This window comes from Pleurodeles waltl, chromosome 8, assembly GCF_031143425.1.
Source record: "Pleurodeles waltl isolate 20211129_DDA chromosome 8, aPleWal1.hap1.20221129, whole genome shotgun sequence".
Classification (NCBI taxonomy): domain Eukaryota; kingdom Metazoa; phylum Chordata; class Amphibia; order Caudata; family Salamandridae; genus Pleurodeles; species Pleurodeles waltl.
In genome coordinates, this window is record NC_090447.1 from 73,752,202 (window position 1) to 73,769,525 (window position 17,324).

The following is a 17,324-nucleotide window of genomic DNA, read 5'->3' on the forward strand; positions in this document are numbered from 1 at the left end:
GTGCGCAAACCGGCTCACACTTCATGGCAGTGTCGGCCCTGCAGGATTTTTCGCTTTGTTTCTTTTTTTTAGTGGAGGTTCCTCCGTACCCTGCTCCCCTTCCCAAACTCAGCCCTGCAGTACAGGTGCCGAAATATTCATCAGCAGGAACAACGCAGCACAAAGTCCACATACTGTCAAACATATTTATCAAATAATCATGAACCCCTAGGCAACCCCATGCTAAATGTAGAAAATCAGCATATTTAAGCGCAAATCTGCAATATGCAGATATTACCATGTGAACAATCCTGTTCAGTCAAGCTAGTTTATAGTACATGAAGTTCAAAAACTGGAAATGCACCAATATACGTCTGTAGTTTGACAAAACAACCAGTCTGCAAACAGAAACCTTTTCAAGTAGCATGATCAGCAGAGGAATCTACGTCTTCCTCCCATAATTTCTGGACGTGATGCATATGTTCAGCCTCATACACACACACAGTTTCTTCCACGGCATAGAGGCACAAATGCATGTCTTTTGACTAAGTAGCAGGTTCTGTGATGGAATTGGAATAAACATTCTTTACTGCCTGTCAAATAGTAAAAACATCTTGGCCAGAGAAATTTCTGAACATCTAGGCAGGATGGGTCTGCCACACCATGTACAGAATGAGGAAGTGACAGACTCTGCAATGGGCACCATGTCTGAACAAGAAGCTAGGCTCAAATCACGATGGCACTAAGTCTCTGAAACAGAAGAGGGTTTCATACCCAGAGGACATTTTGCTCCTGAGAAAGTGTCACCCTTTCCATTGACGATAAAACTGATCTGGCTCAAATAGGCCACCTTGCAGAAGAGGATAATTGTACTTATTTTCTAGAAGTAATAGAGGCTAGGAATAATCGCAAGTGGCAAACCTAGAAAACATTGCAAACAAAGCTATAGTCGTATTTAGAACCAATTCTTTAATCATGACAGCAAGAGACAATCTGGGTGATCTGGATCACATCCAGACTCCAAGTCTGAATCTGCCTTAGAAATCATTTAGATTCCACTTCCTCAAACAGTTTTTAATGGATTGGGAGTCAGAATGCTATATGGGTTGGGCTCAGATGTGTGTATCATTTTGGAGCGCTTTGGCTTTAAGAAATAAGACACTTTACTAACCACCTGGTCCCTTTTTGCAGGCTGAAGCTCTTTATCTACAGCAGAAACGTTAGGAACTGGTCTAAGTAATTCACAATAGAATTAATAAAATGTATTGGTTAAAGAAGTGCTGGTTGAGGAATAAATTAACATTCTGGAGCGCTTATATAATCAGGAGAAAAAGCTGGTGACATAGCAAAGGAATACTTGGTCAAAATGTCCACAGAGGCCACCAAAACCTATTGCAATCGTTCACATAGTAGTCTTGGAGTGTTTAAGTAGGCTGGAATTACCATGCAGCAATTCCACCTGGTTAAGATAAGGTACTTCCTTAACATATTACTCCAGACAGTTTTAATGAATAATTAAGACTAACAGATCAGAAAAGGAAAATAAAGTGGCTTGTTTTGTTTTTATCAAACATCACATGATTAACCAGTCTAACCCATTACCACAACAGAAATTCAGACAGGCAACACCTGGTGTGGCAAGGCTACGTATAAAAAGGGGACAAAGCACTATTCGCACAGACAATGTGAAATCTAATGCAAATAATTTGTGCTCCATTTCACATTCGTGGCAGGTTTCAATCGTCAGCCATATATATTACCAATAGACCTCAACTTGATGAAAGCCTATACCTATATACTGATGAAGCAATGTACACAAACAAAAACAAAGGTTCTACCTTACCTTTCTCGGTAAGGCACTTTCGGTTCTCGGACAACTCGAGCTCCAGTTCATCTCTAAGCGCTCGCTCATCTGTCAGCTGCTTCTTGAGGCGGTGCAATCTGAACTGCGGGGTGTGGAAGACGTCATTGATGGGTGAGGAAGGTGAACTGCAATGGAAAATGACCACTATTATAATACCCCACTCCCGTAAATTGGGAATGCCAAAATATGGCTACTCATCAGCAAGCAGGATTATTAATCCTTTTAAAAGCAGTTAATGTGGAGGTGCACTAAAACTTTCACACACGTCTATATGCATATCCACAGTGCTCGCTCACATGCATGGATGATAATAAATCAATATACCATCTTGTCTCCGGCATCTTACCTCTCAACCCCGTTTCCTGCACGAATGAAACGCACCTTAATGCATTTGCGGTTAGGTAATATTTCTACAAGGGCTAATACTCCATGGTGGAGAAATCCCATCTCAGACCAGTAGACACAGTGGCTGGCATAAGGAAGACCTGATTCACATTGTATCTGCTCTGGCCTACAAGAACTCAGTCGAAGATGTTTGAGAATGAGTTTCAAAGAATGTGATATTCGGACACAATAGCAAGTCTAAATTCGCAGGGTCTACAGCTAAACTGCAAATTACTGAAATTCATGACCAAAGCTTTGTCATTAAACTGCTGAATGCAGTTTAATCAAGAAGCAATAGACGCTTACTAACACATAAAAAAAAAAAAGGTAACTACTAATACTGTATTTTAGATATCTATGTTTTCGGCACTTACACTTTCCAAATCACTTCTCAGTAGTTACAAAGAATTAGACTGGAAGCTATCAATAGGTTTGAAGTTCTTTAGCTGATTTTTTTCTTAAAGAACAAGTTACTTACCTCCGGTAATGCTTTTTCTGGTGGATACAATGGCTACCTGTGGATTCCTCACCTTATGAATTCTCCCATGCGCCAGCATCCGACAGAAAATCTTCTTCCCAGCTCTCCACGTCCAGACGGCACAATTGCACGGCTCCACGCATCTCCGTCTGACGTCACCATGCCAATAAGAGGTCCTCGCAGGCATGCTAAAGTCAGTTTCACCCATTTTTTACGTGCCTTTGAGGCGAACAGGTTAAAACCGACCTCACAATAGCTCCAATAAATACATAAAACCACCATGATGCAATATAATCAAACCATTATATATATATATATATATACATACATATACATACACACACACACACACACACACACACACACACACACACACATAGAAAAAGACATCAATATATATACACCTATAACCATATATGTTAGTGCAACCAGACAGGCAACGGGGAGGCGGGCGAGACTGTGAGGAATCCACAGGTAGCTATTGTATCTGCCAGAAAAAGCGTTACCGAAGGGAAGTTAGTTGTTCTTCTGATGGATACAACTAACTGTGGATTCCTCACCTTATGAATAGAGTCCCAAAGCAGTACCGCACTCGGAGGTGGGTGCCTGACTGGCTACACCAGGAAAACCTGCAATACAGATCGTGCAAAATGGTCGTCCCTTCTAACCTCTGAGTCCAAGCAGTAATGCTTTGCGAAGGTGTGGAGGGACGCCCAAGTTACTGCCTTGCAAAAATCCACCACTGGAACCCCTCTTGCCAGGGCCGAAGTAGCGGACTTAGCCCTGGTGGAATGGGCTCTCATACCCTCCGAGGGAACTTTCTTTGCCAACTAGTAGCAAACCTTGATACAAAGAATGACCCACCTGGAGATTGTTCTTTTATGGACTACTCTGCCCTTCCTCTGTCCAATATACCCCACGAACAGCTGGTCCTCCAGGTGAAAGTCTCATCATTTCGATATAAAAACTAAGAGCCCTTTTAGGGTCCAAACGGTGAAGCCTCTCTTCCTCCTTTGAGGGGTGAGGAGGAGGGTAGAAAGATGGGAGAGTAATGGTCTGCCCTATATGAAAAGGAGTGACAACTTTTGGTAGGAAGCCGCACTGGTTTTCAACACTACTTTATCCGGGAAGAACAAGGTAAAGTGGGGTTTAACAGCAAGAGCTTGAAGCTTACCAACCTGCCTAGCCGAGGTTATAGCAATGAGAAAAACTGTTTTAAGCACCAGAAACCTTAGCGGGCAAGAGTGCATGGGTTCGAAAGGTGACCCCATTGAAAAGGTTAAAACAAGATTTAGGTTCCACTGAGGTAGATGAAAAGGAGTGGGAGGAAATCTATTAACTAAACCTATCAAGATCCTAATCACAATAGGCGATTTAAACAAGGAGGGCTGATCCAGGAGGCAAAGAAAGGCTGACAGAGCAGCCAAAAAACCCTTAACTGTAGCCACTGCACAACCCCTCTTTGCTAAATCTAAAGCAAATAATAAAATATCGGAGAAGTGGGCCCTCAAAGGATCAATTCGCTTTTCTCCACACCAAGCCACAAATTGAGCCCACTTGCTGGCATAAACTGTCTTAGTGGAGTGTCGTCTGGCCAATAAAATAACATCCACTACATCTGGTGGGAGAGAAAAGGAACTCCAGTTGCCCCATTCAATCTCCAGGCATGGAGGTGCAGGCTCTGGAGGTGGGGGTGTAGGACCTGCCCCTGCAACAGCGAGGGGTGGTCTGCCCTGAGAGGGAGACAGAGCGGAGGGCGCAGCGAGAGTTGGAGAAGGTCCGTGTACCACAACCTTCTTGGCCAATCCGGGGCTATTAAAATGACCTGAGCCCGATCTTGGCGAATCTTCCTCAGAAACCAAGGGATCAAGGGTATAGGGGGGAAATGCGTAAAGCAACTGGTTGCACCAAGAGATCTGAAACGCATCCCCCAAAGCTCCTTGCACTGGATACTGGAGGCTGCAGAATGACGGACAGTGCGTGTTCTCCAGAGTGGCAAACAGATCTATCCCTGGAGAACCCCAAATCTGAAAGATGTGCAGAACCATATCCGGATGTAGACGCCACTCGTGATCGGCCGAAAAATGTCGACAGAGTGTCCCGCACGTACGTTGAGCAACCCGGCCAGATGATTCGCTATCAAGCAAATCCGATGGTCCTGAAGCCAGGACCAGAGACGCAGAGCTTCTCAGCAGAGAAGATACGACCCTACTCCTCCCGGTTTGTTTATATTCCACATCGCAGTAGTGTTGTCCGTCAGGACCTGAACTGACGGACCGCAAAGTGATGGGAGGAAGGCCTTGAGAGCCAAATGTATCACACGCAATTCTAACAGATTGATACGAAAAGTCTATTCCACTTGAGACGAACAACCTTTGATCTCCAGGTCCCCCAGATGAGCTCCCCACCCTAGAGTGGAAGCATCTGGCATGACCGTGGCCACTGGAGGCAGCAGTGAAAACGGCCTTCCTTGAGAAAGGTTGCCGTCCACAACCCACCACTGCAGATCAGCTGCAGTGTCTCTGGAGATCATTATCGACTCCTCGAGATCCCCTTTGTGTTGATACCACTGCCAAACTGGTAGTGTGGTGACCCCACCACAAACCGGAGATACTTCCCATGCGACTTGAGTATAGGGATATGAAAGTAAGCATCCTGCAAGTCGACAGACACCCTCCATCTTCTTTGTTCAACGCCAGAGGTACCTGTGCCAGAGTCATAATCTTGAATTTTTCCTGTTTGAGGAACCAATTAAAAATCCTCAGGTCTAGGATTGGTCTCAAATGACCGTCCTCCTTAGGGATCAGGAGGTATCTTGAATAACAACCCTGAACCCTTTTCTGCTTTGGAACCAACTTTTTGACAACAAGAGCTGAACCTCCAGCTGCAACAACAGGAGATGGTCTTCTGAACAAAACAAGGGATGGGGAGTGATGGGAGGGGGAAACTCCTGAAAAGGGAGAGCATATCCTTTTCTCACAATGTTCAGAACCCATGAGTCTGATGTAATTAACTCCCACTCGTGGAGAAAAAGATGTAATCTTCCCCCTACAGGAGAAGAGTGGTCGAAAATGGGGAGCAAACTAAGGAGCTTCCCTTGTTGTAGTCCTCCAGAGGAAGAGGATGATGCAGGGTGCTGCTGGGTCCCCCTCATGTCCGAACCCTCCTCCGCCCTCTAAAGGACCTATAAGGGAGGCTGTTGGACTGTGGACTGGGGTCTCCCACAGTAGACGGCTCCCCTGAACCTCCGTAAGGACTTGAAAGGGGTAGCAAAGGAGGCTTGCAGACCCAAAGACTTCGTCGTGGCCAGACTATCTTTAGAGCGCTCTAGGGCAGAGTCCGCTTTATCACCAAATAGTTACTCTCCATCAAAGGGCAAATCGAATAAAGTAGTCTGCACATCCGAAGAAAACCCAGAGGACCTCAACCAAGCGTGTCTCCTGTTAGCAACAGAGGTACCCAATGCCCTGGCCACCGAGTGCGTGGAATACAGACCAGACTGGATTATCTGTTTTGCTGCAGCCTTAGCAGCAGATAGACGTTTGCCAAATTGACTCTGAACATCCCGCAGCAGATCAGGAACTATAGCCCTAGCAGAGTCCATCAAGGCATGGACCTATCTACCGAGAACACAGGTAGCATTCGCAGCCTTGAGAGCCATGCTGCAAGAAGACAAATTCTTCTTTGTCGGTTGCTCCATCCTCTTGGATTCCTTGTTCGATGGAATCACAGGGAAGGAGCCTGGAGTAGACCGTGTGGAGCAAAAGGCCTGAACAACCAGTCTCTCCGGGGTAGGATGTTTCGATAAGAACCCTGGATCTCCCAGCGCCACTCTGTACCTCCTTGCCACAGACCTATTTACAGCAGGTGACGACATAGGCTTCCTCCAAAGCTCTCAGATGGGCTCCGTAAGAGCATTGTTGAACGGAAGCAAAGGATCCGCAGAAGCCGAAGAAGGGTGTAGGACCTCCTTCAAAATGTTTGTCTTAACCTCTGCAGCAGGCAATGGAAGATCTAAAAAGTTAGCCGCCTTCCTAATCACCGTGTGGAAGGAAGCTTCCTCCTCCGTGAAGTTCCCCAGTGACGAAAGGTCCCATTCCGGGGAAGTGTCAAGCCCATTGGCCGAATCCAGCCCTTGATATTCTCCCAAGGGCTCCACAATTTCCCCCTCTTCCAACAACTGCCGCTGGTACTCTTCCTCTTCTAAAAGTCTCAAGGCCTTTCTAGGCGAACTCAGTCTGGCCTCTAACATCACTGCCGACATAGAATTGGCTGACGTAGATGACACTGGCTTCAAAACTTGAAGACGCGGAACATGAGAGGAAGGTGGGCTTTGGTCGAATTCATCATTCGGATCCGGTGCCGGAGTGGATCCCAGCAGCACAGAGGACACTTGAGGCTCCACCATCAGCGTCGACTGACGGGGCGATGAGATCGGCGCCATAGGTCTAGAAGACTATATCATCATAACCACAGGACCTCGAGGCGACGTCATCGCCACTGAACTAGCACCCTCAGCCGGATAGAAGGTGCTGCTTTGTAAGGAGCTGGGGAGCCCAACGAAAATGCTAACGGACCCCTAGGACCAGCCGGTGCACCAGCAGGGGCCATAGCATTAAACATCGAGAACATGGCATTTAAGAATGCAGCCGGATCCACTCCCGGAGCCAGGAAGGCAGGATACCGTTGGTCTCCATGTTGCACCTGTGCTTGTTGAACATCGGAATCATGAGCAGCAGGTGAAAATAGAGGACTCTCCGGAGGTGCCACTACCTCGAAGACTGACGGCGCCGGAGAAGCCTGAGGGCTCTGTGGTGAAGACCTTGATCTTGACCAGCTCCGAGCCGAACAACGCCAAGTCATGACGATGGCGTTTCTAGTGTCTTAGATGAAGCACAGGAAGAGGACCTGCAATGACTCTTATGCCCCTTCGTCACCTTGGCGAAAAATAGTTTGGACTGTCTCTCTTTCAGAGCCTTAGGATTCATGCTCTGGCAGGAAACACTCCTCGACGTCATGCTCAGAGCTTAGACACCAAAGGCAATCGTCATGAGGGTCAGTAACCAACATGTGACCCCCGCACACTCGACATGGCTTAAATCCATATTTCCTAGAAGGAGACATTGTAACTAGAAACCGGATTGAAACTAGTAACAAGATGGAACACCTCCAACAGTAGCAAGAGCTAGGAGAAAACCGTTAGCGTCAAAGGCACGGAAACAAGGGAACCGACGTCAGCACACCGGTGAGGACCTCTTATTAGCATGGTGACATCAGACGGAGTCGCGTGGAGCCGTGCAATTGTGATGTGGAGAGCTGGGAAGAAGATTTTCCGTCAGATGCTGGTGCGTGGGAGAATTCATAAGGTGAGTAATCCACAGGTAGTTGTATCCATCAGAACCTATGTTTTATTGACATATTGATTAGCATAAAACCTCCTAGATGATTCATTTCTTTCTTTTTAATGAACGTCGTTAAGAGGTTAGGACCATAGGCACTTTATTAGTATAGCTGTTCATTATTTTAACGTGTTAATAGAAACGGATATTATTTTTATCTTGTTATAATGGATATCATGTAAGTAATGTTTCATTGCCTAAATTGTTATGGTTAAAATAGCGAAAAACAATATGCTGAGGAGCATGATGAGCACCTGAACCACAATGAGTGGACAGGGCCAGACAGGCAACACTTTTCAGAAGCTGGTAATGTTACCATACGTTTTCAGCAGCCACCACCATCTCATCATCCTCCACATTGTCAGTTGGTCCATCTGTTACTTGTTAACTGGACCACAGTATCCTGAATCGTTCTTCAAACTAAGCTACACTGTTGATTGCTTATTACTTCAATGAAGATTCCTGTGACAGATCTGGCATTACAAATAACTTTATCGCTGCACCTCCAGAGCACGTCACCCCTGTGGCCCGCCCCTTTACAAGGAAACAATAAACACTTTGTTATTGTTTCCTTGTAAAGGTTGTAGAGCTGCCGCTGCTGGCGGGGGAGGCGACTCTCCTCTGCCCTCATGGAGGAGCCGCCCCTGCTAGAACCCCAGACAATGTGAAGATGGCTAATTGTTAGGAACCTGTCTGTTCATCAGGAATCTAGAATGAAGAAGATTTAGCAGAATAATTCAAGAGAATTATAAATGGCTACTACACAACAACATCCTGCACAACATGTGTGAAGGAAGCTGGCCTGGTGTGTGTTGGGCACCTAAGGTACTTACACCTTACACCAGGTCCCCCCTATTAGTGTAGTGTAGGCAGTGTCTAGCAGCCAGGCTCTCTAGAGGTAGCTGTGGATGAGCAGCAGCCAAGGCTTATCTAGGAGACATGCAAAGCTCATGCAAAACCACTGTAGTAACAGCATTTACACACATGAAAGAAAAACTCAGTTCCAAAAAAAATAAAGGTACTTTATTTTTGGTCACACAATACCACAAGATACAAGAAGGGCAACACTCCACTAGGAGTTAAGTAATACACTAATTATATACACTAGTAAACAGCAATAGGCATAGAAAAGGTTAGAAAACAGTGCAGTTGCAAATGACCAATTGTGCCCCTAGGGGGGAGCCCAAACAATATACTAAAAAACATGGAAGTCGAATACAGGACCCCCACCTAGGTAAGGGGAATGTGTAGAGGAGAGCTAGGAGTACTAGAAAACCACAAGGTAAGTCACACAGTACTCCCCAGCGACCAGGAAGTCAGGAGTAAATCACTGGAATTTCCCCAAACCACCCAAAAGGAAGTAAAGGAAGAAAAGAAGACACCGAGATAAGATTGCAAGAAACCAGTGGTGGATTCCTGGAGAGGAAGACCTGTGGAGAGAGGGGACTAGTCCAAGAGTCACAGTGGAGTCCATGAGGAGTAGGAGCTACTACCCACCCAGCTGTAGTTGCAGGAGTTGGATGACTGTGATAAGGTCAGCCCTGTAGCCGGAGAAGAGTTCCTGAGGGATGCAGATGAGGTTTCACTTTGGAAGAAGGATTGCAGTCAGGTGTGGTGCAGGAATTCCACCTACAAGCCTTGGCAAAGGCAAATGTTGCGGTTGGCGAAAAGTTTAGCTGACAAGGACCAGAAAAGCCCAGGAAGACTCAATCTAGGAGAGGGGGGTAGGGGGGGGGGGGGGGGGAGTCAGAGGGGACCCTCAGCATCACAGAGAGCCCACAGGAGCAGAGGCAGTACCCATAGGAGTCAGACACAGGAGTCACAGAAGAGCCCACGCAGCACGACTGAAGTAGGGTCCCACGCCGCAGGAGAACCACGCAGAGGGCTGTGCGTCGCAGGAAGGAGTGCTGGGGCTGGAGCTACACGTAGCCTGAAGAGCCCTAGGAGGAGATGCAAACAAGCGCTGGCAACTGCAAGAGATGCATGAGGGTACTGTCCTGCGTGGGAAGGCAAGGGCTTCCATCCACCAAAGTTGGACAGCTGGCAGAGAGGACCAAGAGGACTATTCCGGACCACCACCCGTGATGCAGGATCCACGCAGCTCAGGATGAGAGGAGATCCACGCAGCCGGTCATCGCTGCAGTAGGCACCTGCAGATACAGGGGAGTGACTCCTTCACTCCAAGGGTGATTCCTTCTTCCTTCTCATGCTGACTGAAGACTTGCGGCGCTCAGAGGATGCACAACCAGGGAAATGTTGCAGAAGCTGGACGGAGCTAAGGAAACAATGTTGCAAGAAGAGTCTTTTTCATGGATGCGGATTGTGAGTTCCTGGAGGGTCCAGTAGCTGTTCCAGTGGCTAGAAGTCTTGCAAGCCGAATCTGAGGACCCACCCAAGAGAGAGACACTAAATAGCCCTGAAAGGGGGATTGGTCACCTATCCAGGTGACCACCTATCAGAAGGGGGCTCGGACATCACCTGCCAGGACTGGCCACTCGGATGCTCCCAGAGGTCCCTGCCAACCTTGGATTCAAGATGGCAGAACCCAGGGACCCTCGGGAGGAGCTCTGAGCACCACCCCTGGGGTGGTGATGAGCAAGGGAGTAGTCACTCCCCTTTCCATGGTCCATTTTAGCTCCAGAGCAGGGACTGGAGGTCCCTAAACCGGTGTAGACTGGTTTATGCACAGAGGGCACCAAATGTGTCCTTCAAAGCATACCAGTGGCTTGAGGAGGCTACCCCTACCAAGCCGGTCACACCTATGTCCAAAGGAAGAGGGTGTGACCCCCCACTCTCCCAAAGGAAATCTTTTGTTTTGCCTTCCTGGATTTGAGCTGTTCAAGCAGCAGGAGGGCAGTCTGAGGGGTGGCACCAGCTTGGGCTGCCTGGAAAACCCTGGAAGACTGGTAGGAGCTATGCTGGGGGTCTTCTAAGAAGCCCCATGAGTGTATGGAATCATACAACCAATACTGGCAACAGTATTGGGGTAGGATTCCGACACATTTGATACCAAACTGGTCTAGGTTCAGAGTTACCATTATGTAGCTGGACATAGGTAGTAACCTATGTCCAGTACACACAAAAAAAATGTTGTCCCCGCACTCACGAAGTCCATGAAAATGGCACTGGAGTTCGTGGGGGCACCTCTGAAAGTGCAGGGGTGCCCTCACACACAGGTACTTGCACCCTGCCCTCTGGGCTAGAAGGGCCTGCCATAGGGGTGACTTATAGAGGCCTGGTGCAGTGACCTAAGGTGTAAAAGGGTGCATGCACCCTTTCACGATGGCTACAAAAAGCAGGCTTGCAGAACACTTTGCATGGGCTCAGTATGGGTGGCATAATACATGCTGCAGCCCCTGGGGATCCCCTGGTACCACAATGCCCTGGGTATCTATGTACCATATACTAGGGACTTACATGGGGGTACCAGTATACCAAATGTTGGTTGAAAGTGGTACAAGTTACCAAGTTAGAAGGGCGAGGGCATCATCACTGGGGTCCTGGTTAGAAGGATCCCAATGAACACAGTCAAAAACACTGACATAGGCAGAAAATGGGGGTAACCATGCCAAGAAAGAGGCTACTTTCCTACAATGTGCAAATGGGGCTTTCCAGAAGTCTGCTTATTCGCCAATGCAGACAACAAAAAAAGTTCCTTATTAAGCATCCAGGCATTAACAAGCAGGAATGCAGGGGAACACTCCATTGATCAGCTGCTCAAAGATATTGGTCTACGTATTTCATCTAATCTCACCAACTCACACATCTGTGCTAAAAGAAAAAAAAAACTGAAGGACAGAACAGCGATGTTCCTCACTGCCCCAGAGCCACAGCAGTGAAACACTGATTTTGTACAACTTCCAAAAGAGCTGAAGAGACTGTTGTGCAGACCTGATCTAGCCAAACTCGAGGGGCATATCCTCCGCCTCAGTCTTCCATCATTAAACTTGGCAGCATGACTCCTGAACTTCCATTATGTTTAATAAACCTTTAGAAGATGGCATACACATTCTGAAAAAAGCTATACGCCTACCACCTGAATGCCTATTCTTTTAGAAGTAAGGTTTCGCATTTGGTGTCTCCAAAACACCCTTGACCAAGTCAAAAGTGAAGTCAAAGCAGTAATCCCTTACCTTAGTTAATTCTGCAAACATTTTCCCCTTTTCCTTTTTTTGCACCTTATTGATAGAGGGCTTACTATTCTAGTCAATGCTTATCACTAACACTGAAGATCTTCTGTAGGAGTCAATATTTACTGATCTGCACTCCTAGTTCTCTATAGGCAAACTTCGCCCGCTCAATTTCCTGGGAAATGAAAGGTAAATAGCTTTTCCCTTTTTACCTTGATATGTTAACTTCATACAAAGAAATCACTCTCACCACCTACAGGAAATGATGGGATACTGGTGGCATTATGCATCTTACGCAGCAGCAGGTTTCCCACCCTTTCCGGCTTCAGCCCATTAGGCCAAATGGTTATTGGTTTTTTCTCAACCGGTCTTTAAAAAGAATTTGCCAACGTGTTTTCCAGTGCTTAGGTTTCTATTAAAATTGGTTACTTTTTAAAAGTAAACGGTTGAAAACTGCCCAACACAGGGGTGGGTTGTGTGTGTGCTTGTGATGACACTGTGTGCACATGCAAAAACACAGTTGGAACAATTCAGTACATTTGACTAATAATGAAGATTCCCTGGAGGAGAATCTTCCATACTTTGAAAAATGTAAGTTTTAGAGAAATATGTTTTTGGAGGTTCACCGCCACTTTTTGCTAGATGTTTCTGGTTTCTCGACTCTGAAGTGCATTTGATCCGGCTGTCCAGTCGCAAATGTCTGGGCACTGAACCATCAAAGCGTTGGTACATCTGGCTAATCACTGATTGGCATATTTAACTTACTCATAAGTCCCTAGTAGATGTTATAAGAGGCACCCACAGCTAGCAAGTTAAAATGTCACTAGAGGACTGCAGCACCTAATTGTGCTACCACTACAGTGACAAAGTGAAAACATGCCTCTAGGTCTGCCACTGCAGTCTACCCAGGCAGATTTTAAAATGCCCCCCTTCATGCTCAGATCTTCCTTTTTAACATCTGTAAGTCATCCCAAAGGCAAACCTTAGTAGCCCAGAAGACAGGGTGTCTGATCTTCCACACGTCAAGCGGTAAGTTCCATTCTGGACCACTCAATATAGCTTTTTAAGGTATTAAATAATCATTACCTTAGGCCCAACTTACAGCTGGCACCAAATTTAAAGCAAATTTTAAAACAAAGTTGACTTTAGCATGTCCCCACGTGTTGCCCAAAGTGCGGGAAGCCCTTTCTGACAATCTGACGATCAGTAGCAGCAGATTGTCACCTGAGGCAGCCTGCTGCCCACCCTGCAAAGAGGTGAAAAGTGCTCTCCGGAATACGGATCAAAGAGACCATTTGGTGGCAGAGGCGTGACCTCCTCCAGCAGGATGGCTAGGGGGCTGTGGCCACAGATGCACAGATGCCCTACTTCAGAGAGGCTGACTCCCCTAATAGGAAACTGAGGCACACTGCAGGCTTTCAGGAAGGGCAGCTAATTGGACTGAACACACCTCATGGTAGTTCCCAGAGCTACGATCCAGGGAAGAAGGGTCCCAACATCTTGGATTTGGGCAGAGATGCACTGTGAGATTGTTTAGAGCCAGCCCCACAGGAAATCAAGTTAAAGTAGTAAGGGTTGACCCGTGGGATTAGCAGCCCTATTGGTTAGTGTGTCCTCCCCAAACACAAACTTGAATTTGGCATAAAAGTGTCACCCCTTGGCACCAAGTCCTCAGATCCATACGCAACCAGAAAGAAGACATAGTAAGGACTGCAATGCTGCTCTTTGGACCCTGCAAAGAGATGCTGCCCCAAAAACTGGACTGCACCTGCTGAAAGCGAAGGACTAACAGAGGACTGTGTCTGCTGTGCCCACTTGTGGAAAAGAGTTCCAACTCTGGAAGGCAAAACTCCAAGAGCTAGTTGGCTAAACTCTTGTTATGCTTCAGGAACATCAAAACCTAAAGAGCCTCCGCACTCCCCAGGAGTCCAGTTTCCCAAGAAAGACTGCCCGCTCCTAGCCGCCTAAGTGCCTGCGATTTCCTAAGTCCCTAGGACCCATAGCCAAAGCAGACACTGGTCGCTAGGAACAAATGAATTGCTTAGTTGTAAGAAATCACGTAGACTGCTGTAACCGGGACCCCAGTTGACCTTTGGCTACTTGACCTGCTCTGGACATCCCCTCATGCAACTTAGATTAAGTACTGAGGCCAGAGACGGCGCTGGACACCCATGGATACCAGGGTGTCCCAAGTACACTTGTTGCATCACTCCAGCATCCACATCACTTCTTGGTTGGACTGCAGTAAAGGAAAGTGCACTGAGGACTAAGACAGCTGGACCCAACAGGTAATTGTCTTCCTGGAGCAAAGTGTTAAACTGCTCACAACAATTCATTGCATTTCTTAAGGGCAACTTACAATGATTTACTTAGTTTAAAAAATGTATATCTCCAGGTTGCTCAATAGATTTTTATAATTTTAGTGTCTAATTTAAGACAAAGATAAAATATAGTTATAAATTGGTGTCAGCTTTTTGTTGTTTCTTACTTGACTGTTTGGTACTGATAAATGCTTTAGACTTTTTAGCTTTGAGTTAAGCTTGACTGCTCTATGCTATAGTTACCCAGGACTGAGCTAAGAAGGTTATTTAAGAAACCTAACTGGACCTGATAGATTGTGATATTACATGATTAGGTTTCACAACCACACCGCATGATCCACTTTCCTAAAGTGTACATTTCCGGTAATGTGAAGGAGATTAAGACATTTAGCATCTGCGTTTAAATGACACCTAAAATGTTTCAATTCAGGTTGGCTTGTCGAGATTCTATTTTGCACTTAGGCAACCCAGGAGGCGTGCCGGATTTCCAGTCAGCCAACAGATCTCTAAATCACAAAAGTGAAGAATAAAATAATTCACTTCACCGTAAATCGTTTATTTGTCTTTCTTTTAAATACTGTGTATGTTCCAACCTTTGTAAATGTTACCATGTTAAACTCGCCTTGAAAGGCCTTTTCTGGTTATGGTAGTTTCAAGGACGACATTCTGACATCCCCTTTTCACAGAAGGATTTTCAGAAGCAAGGTGCTGGATTCCTGCAATTAATGGCACCACACTATGTTCAAATAATAAATCTACAACTTGCAACTTTGCATCTAATCCAACAATGTTTCCTCTAATCGGCATTGACTCAATTAGCATACAGGCAGCCAAACTGTTAAGCATCCAATTTCCCTACTTACGGGATTAACAGTTCCTAATCAATCCAAAAATAATATTCAACATTTGCTGAGCACCGAAAGTAATCAAAAGTAGATGAACTGTTCTTTACAAAACGCCAAACTAAAAGGTTTCACTTATTAGATCTAAAGCAAAACCAAAACAATGAATATGCAAAGAGGACTCACAAAAGAAGCCAAAGTAGTGAGTCATAAAGAGACTGCAGGGCAAGTTCTAGCCCTTACTCGGTGGCACAAACAGAAAGAAGGCGTGGCATGCAGGGAATGCACAAAGCCTAGAGGGATGACAAAAATAGTGATAACTGGTTACAAATCACCTGGCAAATTTAATCTGAATTACAGAAGCTCAGGATGCGGATGAACAAAGAAGCATCAGTGAAGGTATTAGGTGCATAATCATCAACTTGCATATGCTGTTTGAGGATACTCAACCAGGAGAGCAATCTCCACAGTGAAAGCATGCAGCTGTTTATTAAATGGAAGCATGATGAAAGGAATGCACATCAACAAGAGAAGAGTACATACTTTTTTACAAATGAAGTTGACGCTATCTTGTGCAAATCTATGAAGCGGACCTCAGGCTCTCTTCTCCGAATTACTGGAGAAAGTTCTTCATCCATGATGGTGTCAACTGTGCCGTAGGAGGATGACAATAGGGCTAAAAAGAAAAAAAGAGACAGGTCTAGAGTTAACTACAAAGACATTTACATTTAGCACATCTACACGCTTCTCAAAAAAACAGAAAGCTGCATATTGTTTCAACATTCATAACTGTTTTAATCTAAGTTCAAATTCCAGTATAGTTCTGAACATTTTTTCTCAACTAGGCTGATAGTTGATGCTCTCTACTTAGAATTTATCCAAAGCGGTCTTATTTGCTGAAGTTTGCATTAACGTTTATCACTCTGCATTGTGCTAAGATTTGCCAAATGATTTCACAAACCAAATATCTTAAATGTAAGAGTCTATTCCACTACGTGTAAATAAGATGCTTACCTAGAATTACAATCCCCACCAACCCCAGTTATTCTCTGGTGCACTTGTAGGCAGTATAACAGACAAACCTTATAACTTAAATCACCTCTAAAGTGTTAAAGTAGTAGTTATGTTGATTTTTAGTTTTAGTTTTTCAAATCCAGTTAATTAATCACGAGGTTCACATATCAAACCAATTTTCATTCTCGTAGTTAAGTGAAATATTTCCCATTCGTATTCTGAATTGCTACAGCCAACACATTGTGGACAAGCCACTTCCTCAAAGCTGTTAACCAAGTACATAAAAACGAACAGTCCCAATACGTATACAACACAGATAAAAACATTTACACAGTTACGATATACATTCTTCAAAACTTCATCACTATCTTCCATATATTTCATAAGAAGTACTCATTAGAAAAGAGTAAATAGTGGAAAAGCGCTTGTAGTATATCAAATAACATGTGACAGAATAAGTTGCACATTTGTCATTGGGCCCAACTGTAAGCATACGTTGCGGCTCCATGGTTTCCTTTAGGTACATATGAAAACAGGTCTCCATCAAACATTAGTATATGGCCTAAATGAACATGTTACTTACCTTTGGTAACACTGTTTCTGGCAGATACTCCAACAGATCCCTCACCTTGTGAATATTCTCCTTGGTGTTAGACTAGACCTCTAAACTTAAAAGTAGATGTGAGCGCACAGGGAGGTGGGATCATGTTATTCAAACCACCATCGTTCCGCTCCAAAAGGGATGAGGGGGGCAGCATTTAGGCAATACCTAGGTGCCGTGGCGTCAGCTATTTTGCAGGCTTGACTGCGCCCTCAGACACAGAACCCATCAGCAAACTGACTTGATCAGAGTGTGGATCTCTAGGTTGGAACCATTTTAGATAGAAACTTTAATTTCCCCAAATGAGGAGGT

The 17,324-nt window shown here is 45.4% G+C and overlaps 1 protein-coding gene across 11 annotated transcripts in view; it reads right to left on the reverse strand.

Annotated features, from left to right (window-relative positions):
- Positions 1-17,324, reverse strand: part of NUMA1 (nuclear mitotic apparatus protein 1) — a 443,588-nt gene that overhangs the window by 297,063 nt on the left and 129,201 nt on the right. For all 11 annotated transcript variants that reach the window (XM_069203745.1, XM_069203747.1, XM_069203751.1 and 8 more), the window contains 2 exons: positions 15,941-16,073; positions 1,823-1,968 (listed from right to left, as the gene is read on the reverse strand). In XM_069203745.1, the coding sequence (XP_069059846.1) occupies positions 1,823-1,968; positions 15,941-16,073 (279 nt within the window). The remainder of the gene's footprint in view (positions 1-1,822; positions 1,969-15,940; positions 16,074-17,324) is intronic.